At 45.2% G+C, this 12,444-nt stretch overlaps 1 protein-coding gene across 1 annotated transcript; it reads left to right on the top strand.

Moving 5' to 3' along the window:
• The first annotated feature begins 3,220 nt into the window (after window positions 1-3,220).
• On the top strand, window positions 3,221-8,318 carry gmnc (geminin coiled-coil domain containing). The gene is made up of 4 exons (XM_069668962.1): window positions 3,221-3,308; window positions 5,188-5,273; window positions 5,899-6,015; window positions 7,278-8,318. The coding sequence occupies exons 1-4, from the start codon at window positions 3,221-3,223 to the stop codon at window positions 8,316-8,318; spliced, it is 1,332 nt and encodes a 443-aa protein (XP_069525063.1).
• The last annotated feature ends 4,126 nt before the right edge of the window (window positions 8,319-12,444 follow it).

The following is a 12,444-nucleotide window of genomic DNA, read 5'->3' as shown; positions in this document are numbered from 1 at the left end:
ATATAATGGTCGGCCAGTTTCCCTGCAGGGGGAGGAGGGGAGGGAGGGGGGGAGGAGGGGAGGGAGGGAGGGAGGGGGCAGATGTGGTTATAGGAACAGATTTCTGCCTCAGCTGGAGGTGGACAAACGTCTGCTGCAACATGGACGACAGGATGTCTGAGCGATGGACGTTTATACTACACAGAGCCCACACAGTGAACGCACCACCACCACAGCTGACCTTTGACCTCTGGTTTGAAGGTGGTTATCTCTTTAAAGTTTAACGTTGTCCAGTTAGAGTTTTTCCTCCAGGAAAACTACTTCAAAACACTTGTCTCCTTTCCTATATTCCTACTCCCTTGTCTCCTGTTCTCTCCTCTCCTTTCCACCTCTCATTCCTCATCCTCCTTTTCTCTTCCTTTTTCTACACCTTTCTTTCCTCATCTCCTCACCTTTCCTCGTTCCTTCCTTCCTTTTCTCATCTTTCCTCATCTCCTCTCCTTTTCTCCCTATTACTCTTCTTCTCTCCATTCATGTTTCCTTTGCTTCTCTCCTTCCTCCCCTTTTCTCTTCCTCTCCTTTTCTGTGCCCTTCTCTCCTCTACTCGTCTCATTGCCCCTTCTGCATTCTTCCCTTTTTCCTCACCTCTCCTCATGTCCTATTCTCCTTTCCTCTCATTTCTCCTCTTGTTTCCTTGTCTCCTCTTTTCCAGCCTCTCGTGCCTCCTCTGTCCTTGTGTCCACATCAATTCCTGGTCCCCCTTTCCTCCTCTCCTTTCCTTTTTGTGTTTCCTTCCCTTGTCTCCTCTTCTCTCTTCCTTTCCGTTCCTCCATTTCTCCTCTTAACTTTCTCCTCGTCTCCCCTCACCTCCTCTCTCGTGTCCTCTGTCCCTCTGTTAATGTGTCACCTTGTTGGTATGTCAGTTTGTGAATTAGATTCCTAATTGTTGCTGCAGATTAACTGACCTGCTGTCAGATTACAGGTTAACAAAGAGGAGGATCAGGTGTGTGTGTGTGTGTGTGTGTGTGTGTGTGTGTGTGTGTTGGTATAGTATCAACTCACTCACATCAGTCACCAAACTCCAGCTTCAACCAGCAGCTTCATTACAAACATAAGAAACTGAAACTCCCCTCAGTTTGTCTTCTCAGGCGCTCAACTCAAACAATCCAAACTGTCCCTTTAATATAATGTGAACAGGTGAGCTGTATACAGATTCTCCCCGTACAGTTGTCATGGAGACAGAAATGAGCTATAGAGACCCAAACTGTTTTTTGTACCAGGCTGTAAACATGTTTATTTCTGCTGTAAAGTTTAACATGGGGCTCTATGGGGACTGACTCACTGCTGGAGGCAGCCTCGAGTGGACACCAGAGGAACTGCAGTTAGCATTGAGCTCCCAGTATTTTGCTGCTTGTGCATTATTGATACTTTATGTGAGCATGTATCGATCATAAGCTGCTGCGACGACTCTCCACAGTGTCTTTACTTTTTCGTAGGTGGATCTGACCGGACAGCAGCGTTATTATTTTATGCACACCTGTGGAACTGATATTCCTAACTAAGTCAGTGCTGTTACATTTTCCCTACCTGTTCCTACCTGACCGATGTCACCTTTACAGCGCGTTTACTCCACGTGCGTCTCATCCAGAGAGCTGCTCAGACTGAGGCTGCAGCAGGACCCACAGCGTCACCAGCGACCCTGTCCGGCCAGCTGATTGGACAGAGTGATCTGTCCTCTCTCTCTCTCTCTCTCTCTCTCTCTCTCTCTCTCTCTCACACACACACACACTCACTCACTCACTCACACACACACACACACACACACACACACACACCTGTCTGTGAGGAGGTCTCTCTCCGCGCCAGTCTCACTCAGGACTCCTCCGCTGCACATCAGGAGCCTCTCACGTCTTCATCAGTCAGGGTTTCTCTCTTTATCCGGGTCCTTCAGCATTTTCACATCTGATCAGTTCTTTGTGTCACTTCTCCGCCGCGGTCTTTGCTGACTTGCTGCCGTACTTGGAGAGTCTGCAGCGCGCATTTACGCACAGCCTGACGCAGCACGTGCAGCCTGAGAACGAAGACCTGAGGGATATCGCAGCGCTCTCCTCCTCTGTGAGTCCACGTGAGTTCATGTCTGAGCTGCTATAGAGATGCTCAATGGTAGAATATGTACTTTATTGTGGCGAGCAGTCCGTGTTTGTACAGAATGAGAAGGTGCGTTCAGGCTCAGTCTGGTGATGTTTGGAGGGTTATCAGAGAGGTGCAGAGTAAAGCGCGTAAATCCTGCTTTAAAAGTTAAAATGAAACATTTATTTTATATTATTTAGCCACAGTCAGGATTCTAATATGACGCGGATTTATTTCACTGAGCATGAAACTGTGCCGTGCATGATGAAATAGAAACATTAATGTAACATAAACAGTGACTTCTGTCGTAAACAGATCAAATCTTTTACTTTGAAATGTTGAAATAAAGCAACATTTTCGGAACTGATTACTGAGGGAATCACCTGAATACAAGTTAGAGACGCATTTGAGTGCTTTAGAAAATTAAACTTCACAAACTCAGCACTCAAAACAAATATGTTTTTATACCTAAATTATCACATGTAACATAAATATTGTGTCATAATTAAAATAGTTGCAACTTTCTCTGATTTCTGATCATTTTTTAAATACTTTTAAAGTTTTTATTTTACTAATATTACTTGAAATAGTCACAATAATCTTTTGGTTTCGTACAGTCGCTTTACATGTTGAGTTTTTTATGTATGTTGAACTGATTGACTATCAGGCCAAAAGTAAGTGGACACCATGCCGGCTTTAAACTTCCAAAGAATCGAGCTTCATCATGTGGAGGAGAGACTGAAAGCAGCTGCACATCACTGACGTCACAGTCACATGACACACAGTCACACAGGTGTGTCATGTGAAGGCGTCACAACAGAATAAGCAACAAGACTCGTTTTTTATGTCAAATTTAAAAGTAAGTGAAGTGTTGATCGTCACCATATCAACACACAGTCAGCTGGCACTGCTGGCCGCACACACACACACACACACACACACACACACACACACACACACACACACACCCTCCTTTCCTTCATTCACACACAAACTCTCTCTCTGTCTCTCTGTAGGGAATCCTCCTCCTCCTCCTCCTCCTCCTCCTCCTCCTTCTCTTCACCTCAGGCTCCAGGACTTGGCCCTTGGCCGTGACACTGTTGACGTTTCCATGGAGACCCTGGCCTCCGCGTGGGCCTGTGACCCCTGTGACCTCAGCGACCTCGGAAAGGAGCGACAGGAGCCGGCGTCTGTGTGGGGTGAGAGGAGACGACTCGCAGCAGAATATTAGAAGTTAATCAGATTATTAAACTGATTCAGTCACACCGTTTTAAAGGGTTTAACCGTCTTTATGAACAACAGAGCAGCTTACAGCGAAGGACTCTGAGCACGTGTGAGAATGAAGCAGGGCACAGGATGGTGGATCGATCGAGTCATTGAGTTTGCCCCGAGTGTTCACCGGTTCTAAACATGGCTGTGCCTCAAGTTTCCGGCTGCTCAGTGTGATATACAGAAGCACACACAGCAGTGAGGGGCTCTCTCAGCATCACGTCAGGGCTGGACTACATGTTTCTGAGGGGTCACGCTTCAGCAGCTGATCAATGGGCAGACATCACAAACAGATACAGACAGTTTGAGTAGGAAAAATGTGTCTGTGAAATATCCTACAGATAGAGACGGTGAAACTGATATTACTGATCTTATGTCAATACAATGTGACGATCATATGATTCAAACTTTTCAGGCATTCTGCTGACTTCCAGCCAAGACTCCCTGAGTGCATACAGAACAGATCGTTAGCAGAACTTATCGTCAGATTTCTGTTCAGAGAGAGAAATAAATGGTCAGATGGCTGCTGCTGGGAGCCGCGATGCCTTTACGGTCATTCCTACATTTTAATGTAGAATCTGTAAATGTATATATTAATGTCAATGTGCTGCACATCCAGAGAGAACCGCACACGTTTCTCTCGTTCACATGGGCTGAATGTCCCAGGTGTAAGACACTCTGTGGAAACTTGGTCAGTTTTATCCAAGCTACGATCAGGCCGACCAAAAGTGACGACAACGTGAGAACTCAATGAAGCGTCAAGCTTAGCTCCATAAGAGAGACTAAAACTACTTCATCACAGATGCAGAATTTTCTGAATAAAGAATGCAAGACTTCAATCTGCAGCTTGTAAAGGTCTAAGAGGATGATTGTAAACCTCCTGTTAGGGGAAATAAAGCCCAGCACTCAGGATATAGGCCAAGAAATATGTCATTTCACAGCAGATGATTTGGAAAAGTCCTTCACTGATGACTCCAAGTTTGAGTTGTATGGTTGAAAGAGAAGGATGTAAGGAGACGAACAGGAGAGAGGATGATACCTGGGCGGCTCAAACACAGTAGACGATGGAGTTTTGAACGCAGCCTCACTTTGCTGACTGAAAGCAAAGTTTCCTCTTTTCTGGTGATGGTTTCCTGGTTTTCAGCTCCGGCAGGTTCCACCCGAGCGCTCCGTCTGCGCGCACACACAGAAACATCGGGAACGGCCTTTATTAAGATTCATCTTTTAATTTTCTCCACGTCGTCTCGCTCAGAGAGTTCAATTCATCAGCGCGCTCTGAAGTGCGAGCTGAGGCGAGACGAGCTGGAGCTGCAGTCCCTCTGATGTCCACTAGATGCTGCTCACAAAAACATCCACCGGTCAGACGAGGAAGGAAGCTGAACATTTAGCTGACATTCATTTTTATACTTAATCCTACGTCATAATACACAAAGATAACAACCCTGATGATGTAAATGAATGTCATGCACAGAGTGGAGATGTGCGTTCCTTCTGTGCACTTCTGTCAGCACCAGTGTCCAATCACACGTGGAGCTGTGTGTTGGCTCTTCCTGACTCCGCCCCCTCCTGTCTCGATCGTTGCTCGTGTTGTATTAACTCTCAGATGTACGTCGCTTTGGACAAAGCGTCTGCTAAATGAAATTGTAACACTGTAGGCGTCTCAGCCAGTTACACTCTGTCGTGGTGCATGGTGTTGTATTTAAAGCCTCATTATCACCGACACATTCATACAGATACAGAAGCACACGTAATTAGCAGTTAGCAATAAGTAAATAAAAGTTGTACAGTAACATAACTCTGTCTTTGTAGAGTCTCCGTGTGTGTTTGACAGCTCTCCTCCTGCTGCTCTGATGTGGACGGAGCAGCTCTCCCCTCACCTCCAGAGAAACAAACAGGTAAGAACACTCACACAACACCATGTCAGCATCTCTAAAGCCGCTTTCCCACTGGTCAAAAAACACGCTAACACCTGCTAACACCTGCTAACACCTGCTAACACCCGGCTTTTTTGCTTAGTGGGAAAGGTTACAATCAGCATTCAGACCCGGGTCACATGACTCTGCAGTAGACCCGGGTAATTATCGCCTCGGCTCCGATCGGCATTGATGGGAACACAAAACCCGTGCCGACACACTAATCTCCCCCCCTTTCCGGCGCGATGCTATGACGCACACAGCTACAAACTCCACTCCGCGCTCAACATCGTTCCAAATGTGTCGGCGCCAAGTTTGATAAACAGACTGAATGAGTAACAGATACAATAAAGACCTAACCACCGTAACATCTTCACTGGTTACTAACCCTGTCTTCAACGCGTTTGTGACGTGAGACGGTGACGCAGCAGAAAAGAGACCGACAGGAGGATACTTCATTGGCAATGGGGAAACAGACAATCAGCATTTATAAGCGGGTCTTCCCGGGTCTGACAAACCTGCGTCAACGCGCTAAATTTAGGTGGGAGAGGGGAATAACATAGTCTTTTTTTAATCTTTGGCATTAACCTGTTTGAAACGTTTCCAGCTGCAGGACACTCTGCTGCAGAGAGAAGAGGAGCTGGCCCGACTGCAGGAGGAGAACAACAAACTCAGAGAGTTCTTTAACTCCTCTTTTGTGAGGAACCTGGAGCAAAAAGCAAAGGTCAGATACCTGTCATCATTATTATCATTATTATTAAAAACAGACAGATTAAACACATGAGAATGACAGCAGCACAGGTAGAGATATCCTCACTTAAAGTTAAGTGTTGGTCAAACTCTGAAAATGTTAAATCCTGCAATTAGATTTCTTTAGACCTGCGCTGCTCTTCTGAACGCCAACAATTTTTTGAGACAGCAACTGCAAAGAGAGATATTATTTTAAGGTTATGCACTAAAATTATGACGACCTATATGTACTTTTGTAGTTTGGTGGCAGAAAAAGAAAAGGCAGAAGTCAGGTGACCTCTGGCTGGTGACTGTGGGCAACAGATCGGACAAACAAAGAACTTGTCTTCCAGCGTGAAATGTAGCGTGATGTCACCTCCCTCCTGTAAATAATGTAGCCCAAAAATGAACGCTACACGGCCGCTAGATGCAGTCTGCACATGAACAGTAGGGGCAGTGTGGAGGCAGAGGGGATGTGAGTCAACACAGCAGCAGGGACAGAAAGTTCTGAAGACGAGCTGATAGACTCCAATGATCCACATCTGTACGATGTGTCGTTGCCACTGCACAGAGACAAACATGCCTGTCAAACAGCTGCAGACAGATAAGTTCTGTTTTAGAAGTCGATGTGGAAACCTGCAGAACTAAAAGTCCGTGCACGGAGGAACATGTTGGAGAGACGGAGCGGGGACGGAGCAGACGGTGTGTTCTGTCCACCGAACACACACGAGATCTCAGAGTGAACATCACAGTAACCTCCTCGAGTGTCTCCATGTCTGTTGTTTACATCCCGCATATACGGTAGTTTCATACATGTCTGTTTCATAGATGTCTTTATCAACCTGTCACTCACAGGTAGCCCCGCCCAAAACCCTCCCCTCTTCCTGGTCTGTGGGACTCTAATTGGAGCATCAGTGACTAAATGAACATCATGCTGTGTTGAAGGAGACTTGAAACTAGAGACTGAGACCATAAACTCATTAGGAACATGTTTACTGAGGGAATACATCAGGAGAGGAGGAGGAGCATGTTCTCATAGACTTATAATCAGATTTCTTTTTGCAACCGGTGAAGTCGCCCCCTGCTGACCATTAGAGCTACATCTTCGTGTATACAGTCCAGGGTTTAGGCCCCTGCAAGTTAATGTTTGTACCTTTTACAGTTTACATTACGTTGGTCTGATGAACGTAATGAGGTCAGTGCCAGTTTGACCGAACCAGAAAGGTGTTAACATGCCATCTTGTTCCCCCCTCGTAGAAGCTAACTGCTGACGGGAGGAGGAAGCTGAAGAGAAACCTGATGTACGTGGATGATGGACCTCTACAGACCTGCAGTCAGCAGCTCTTTACCCCCCAGAAGGTCAGCAAGAGAGTCTGCAGGAACCTCACTGCCGAGCTCTGCTCCTCCTCCTCAGAGACATCCAACTCCTCAGAACCAAACCTGGACCTCTGGGTTCTACGAACGCTCGGATTGAAGGATCGAGACACCATTGATACGTCCAACCCCTCCTCCTCCTCCTCTGGTTACAGCCTCAGCGCTTTGGTTTATGATGCTGCTGCCACCTCTTCCTCGTCCTCTGAGTACACTCTGAACTCCTCTTTCAGCCCTTCAGTTGCTTCTACACCTTCTTCTGTCCACAGCTACTGCCAAAGACCCACACCTCAAACTCATTATAGGTACAAAGCTGCCGAATGCCAAGAAGCAAAGTGTCTGAGTCCTGCCAATTCTTCTCAAAGCTGCACAACTTCTCCAGGTCAACGCTCTGACTTCACTGCCACTGGACTGAACAGACAGTTTGAAGCTCCTGAGGCCGTGATCAGAAGCTTCAACGCACTAACTGCCTTCCAAACTCCACCACGAGAACTACCCTTCGACACATCACCAAACAGAGCAAAGATCTGCTCCCAGATCACAGCCTCAAGTCCAATACAAACTCTACCAGGAAACCCAGCGAATGACCCGGCTTACTGGTCTCCATCGGGAAGCAGCCAGACACCATCACAGGACACAATCCAGTTCAGTCCACCAGGAGAGAGAATCCATTTCTCCCCCATCGCCTCTTCAAGTCCTGTCATGAACCAGTTAAGGACACCTGTCCTCTGCTGCAGTCCTACGAGTCCCTTGGCAGGATCTCAGCCTCCAACCACGCCTCGCAGCCGCACAGATTTAGCCTTCAGTATGTCTCTGAGTCCGTCCAGCAGCGTCAAGACCCACAGCTTCCCCCAGGGACAAGCCTTCGTCAGGAAGGACACCGGGGGAAGGTGGAACTTCACGTGGGTGCCCAGACAAGGACCATAGGCAGCTCGTTCGAGAGGATTTTGTGTTGCTCTAAACTGAACAAGAACCCAAAGCCAAACTTTACTTGACTATAAATCCATGTTGAAATCATTGCCATCTTGTAAGAGTTTGTTCTGGGTCCTTAATGTGGACATCAGGCAGCACTAAAGGACCAGAGGTCAGAGGTTGTTGGACATCCTCTAAAGACTTTTTCATGTTTACATTTAAACATTATGATCCTGCCGTCAATAAGGATATCTGCTCAACCTCTCTTAACTCATGAGGAAGTTTAGAAGAAAAGAGTGAAAGAAAAGTGCTAATGAAACATGTTAAACTGACGTCTAATGAAACTAACCGGCTCGTATCTAAAGCCAGTCTGTAGAACATTTTACATCTGAGGTGCGTAGCTAACTGAAGCTTCTAACTTATTATGAGTGTAACATTAAAATTGAACAGGACTGCCGAAGATGTTGTTTATATGCGATGGTTTGTTTCTGTTTGACTGTGTAGGAGCCACGTTATATACCAGTACTGATCTTTGTGTCCTTTGTTATATTTAAACAGGGAGAGCCCTGATGATGCCCCAAAGGGATAACTTCCTCAGACAAAAAGACTGAATGCACTGTTTAGAAGTTATTAATGTTTTTATCACATTTAGGGGAAACTGTTAAGAGCTTCAAACAAGTTTACAGAGAAATACAGCCAATCTGTGTAAGGACAAAGCTGCCACTGATGTTCAGGTGATTAGTTGAAAGAGATAAGAGGTCAATGCCGTTCTTGCTAACGCTGTTTTCACGCCAACAGTTAATTGGCACCAACATTCAATTAACAAGATATTTCTGGAAATTAACTTCTTCAAGGTCACAGCTCTAAAGCAATATCTTCGAGAGTGCTAGCTAGTAGCATGTTAGCTGTCTAGCTAGCTAAGATTGCTTAGCATGCAGATTGACCATCTGCCAACACCTGGAGCATTAAAAACATTAGCTCAAACAGAATAATGGTGCCATGAAGTGTAAACTGCCGCTGAACAAAGGACAAAGAACTGCACTGTAGGTTATCATCAGAATTAGAGAAACTGGTGCTAAAAAGCTAACTACAGTTAGCATGTTACCTTAATGTAAGTACCAAACATTTGATTACAGAGACAAACAGAGCATCTATGAAATGATAAAGCTGCCAGTGATGTCCGGTTGAAGGACGTCCTTTGATTGTTGAGGAGCTAAATCATCACTGCTGTTCTTGCTAACCGTTTTCATGCTAATATTTAGAATCACCAGTTTATATTAAAAGGGTTTTAAACATGTTGCTGCTCTGTTTAGTTATTAAATGGTGTAATTCCGGAAATGTACTTCTGTAAGATAACAGTACAACAGCAAACAACTTGTAGTGTGCTAGCTAGTAGCATATAGCGATTAAGCTAGCTTACCAGCTAAGCAAAAAGCACAAAGCACACAAACAACTGCAAGTGACAACCTGTGCATGAAACACGTGTCGAGCACTATTTCAATTTGGTTTCAGAAACGTAAACGTCTCATGAACAGAAACAGGGCCGTGTTTTCATTTCATGTATCTGAACATGATCACTGAATCCTTCGGTTTATTACATAATCTTCATTCCATCACACACTCTGCTGTACGTGGTTCTCACTGGATATCAACAATGTAATGCCATGTGTGAGAAATATTACATTGGTAGGCCCACTGTGTTTGTTTTATGGAAATTTAATGTCAAGAAATCAACATTGTACATGAACATGAACTTAAAAGAATCACTTTCATAAAAGACTCAAACTGTGTAAGTGGAGTCGATACATGTTGGATCGTTTTTTATATGTTGCATGTTGGTTTGCTTGTCACACGCTGTTTTGTATTTGACAGGTAGTCTGTCAGAATGTGTCTTGATATGTGATATTTTAACTACTAAAAAAGACGTTCCACATGTGACAAATGTGCTCATTATCACTCATGAAATTGTTGTTTGTACATTTGATGACAGAACACGTGCAGGTTACGCACCTACACTTTGCTGCGAGTGTCACTCAGCCTCGTCGCAGATTTTTGCTGGTCTGTTACGACTTTTACAGAGTAAATAAAAAGTCAGACGTTTAAAGGGAAAGTGAAGAGCATCCATAAACACGCGAATCATACTGAGCCGGTTCGACAGATGATGATGTTTTTCATGATGACTCAGTGAGGCTTTAAATCTCTGTAGCAGACTGTGTGTACGTGAGCCCTAAGCAGACATACATCCATACATTTGATCCTCTGTTTTACCGTGATGACGAGTTATCTCCGGTTGTTTTCTAGAGATCTTCACTTATTTATGTCGTTATCTCGAGATGACAGCGCTGCGTAACGTCACATGATCATAACTCGTATCGTTAGAGCTGCAAAAGCACCAAACAAACAGGCTGAACGGACCTCCTCAGTGTGGGCGATGGCAGCACGTCCTGCTCTGTGACATCACAGTGAGCAGCCGGTTGTTCTGTTTCTACATCGACAGAAAATGATCCCGTTATCACGAGAAAACCAGCTTTGATATCGCGAGATAAATAAGTCTCAAGGAAACAACTGCTCAAATAAAATGTATTGATACATGTCCACTTAGGGCTTCCGTAGGTTTGTGTGCTGTAATGTTTTGTGTGCAGAATATAATGAGAAAACTGTAACTGACTACAAACAGACAGAACATTGACAGACGCGTCTGAGTCGTCGCTGTTTATTTTACAACCTTTAAAAAAGAAACAACCTGCGGTGGAATAAAACTAAGTACATTTACTCTATGCTTTACTTCAGGTCGAATATTAGCTACTCTGAGTCTTTCACTTTTTACTGCACTAAGTTCATCTGAAATCTTAATATCTTTTATCTTTTACATCAAACCATTAGGAGCCTGTAAACATGTACTTTAAAATCACTCCTAGAAGATGCCGGGAGCTGGTGCAGGTTAACTCAAACTAGGCTCAAACGCTCTCTGTGTTACTTGAGGCCATGTCTACACGTACACAGGTATTACTGAGTTTTTGCCTCCTTCGTATACAAAAAAAAGCCGTCCACACGAGCACGGTGATAAAAAATCTCTGTCCAAATGAAAACACAAGCGCTGTCATGAGAACGCCACAGCAACAGGCGGCGATATAACCCGGTCATGCAAAGAAGAAGAAAAAGAATCGCGGCCAATCAAAAGTGAGAAAAAATCTATCCTGGTGCTTTTGTTCCTCAAGGTAGTAGACGAGTAAGTGTACATATATGTTTACGTGTAAAAAGCATCACTGTTTATGTCACATCCGTCATTTTGCAAGGAATGTCGCCTCACCTGTGACGCTTCGCAAGGGAGATAACGGCCCTACGTCACGAGCCAAAAACGTCGTTGACCCCGTCTACACGTCGCCGCGGAAACAGTGTTTGTAACGGTCTTCACCCTGGCCGGAGTTTTACTAAAGCTCAGTTTTCAGTGACCTAAAACGGCGTTTGTGTGGACGAAGGAACAAAACACAGAGAAAAAGCTACGTTTTGAAAAATACCCGTGCACGTGTGGACGTGGCCTGAGACTCGAGGAGAAAACCGAAGCCTTTGACGTCTGATTTAGGCCAAACTGCCGAGCCTGGAGAGATGTTGGATCTTTGGTATCTTCATTGGGAGATTAGGAGCTTCTCGATGCTTTAGCTTTAAAATTCATGTTCGTTGGATCTAACTAGCTTGAAACAAAGCCAGGTAAAATAGACCCCGACTGCAAGTACATTTTAGGTGTGAAGACATGAAAGGGTTGTCCACAAACTTTTGGCCGTGTAGTGCACTTTTAAAGACACATCCTCATCAGTGTTCTGCATTTTCCATCAGAGGCGTCGGATCTGCTCTGACTGACTTGTTAAAGTTTCTCTCTGCGGTTTGGTTCCACATCCGTCCTCTTTAGCTCAGTTACCAGTTAAACCAGTCTGACCATCCTCCTCCTCGCCCTCAGCTCCCTCTCTTCTCGAGAAACAAAAGGAGGCCAGCAGCTCCCTGGAGACGCCCCCAACCTCCTCCTCCACCCTGATCCGCCTCCCACAGGTAACGATAGTGGGGTTTCTGCTCCAGGGGGGTTCCCATCACTGGGTCCCGGCCCTGCCCATGGTCCCCTGAGAGCGAGCCGGGGCCGAGGGAAAGT

The sequence above is a fragment of the Semicossyphus pulcher genome, unplaced genomic scaffold (genome assembly GCF_022749685.1).
Source record: "Semicossyphus pulcher isolate SPU_LCO1_2020_fin unplaced genomic scaffold, fSemPul1.0.p SCAF_19, whole genome shotgun sequence".
In the NCBI taxonomy this organism is placed as follows: domain Eukaryota; kingdom Metazoa; phylum Chordata; class Actinopteri; order Labriformes; family Labridae; genus Semicossyphus; species Semicossyphus pulcher.
The sequence above is the reverse complement of the archived record's forward strand: the minus strand, read 5'-3'. Positions and strand labels throughout refer to the sequence as shown.

What these genes read in the sequence shown, in the direction of transcription:
- gmnc (XM_069668962.1), top strand. Translation starts at nt 3,221, where the DNA reads ATGGAGACCCTGGCCTCCGCGTGGGCCTGTGACCCCTGTGACCTCAGC. An exon ending in GGAGCCGGCGTCTGTGTGGG is followed by an intron (nt 3,309 to 5,187) that starts GTGAGAGGAGAC and finishes CTGTCTTTGTAG; the next exon opens with AGTCTCCGTGTGTGTTTGAC. An exon ending in ACCTGGAGCAAAAAGCAAAG is followed by an intron (nt 6,016 to 7,277) that starts GTCAGATACCTG and finishes CCCCCCTCGTAG; the next exon opens with AAGCTAACTGCTGACGGGAG.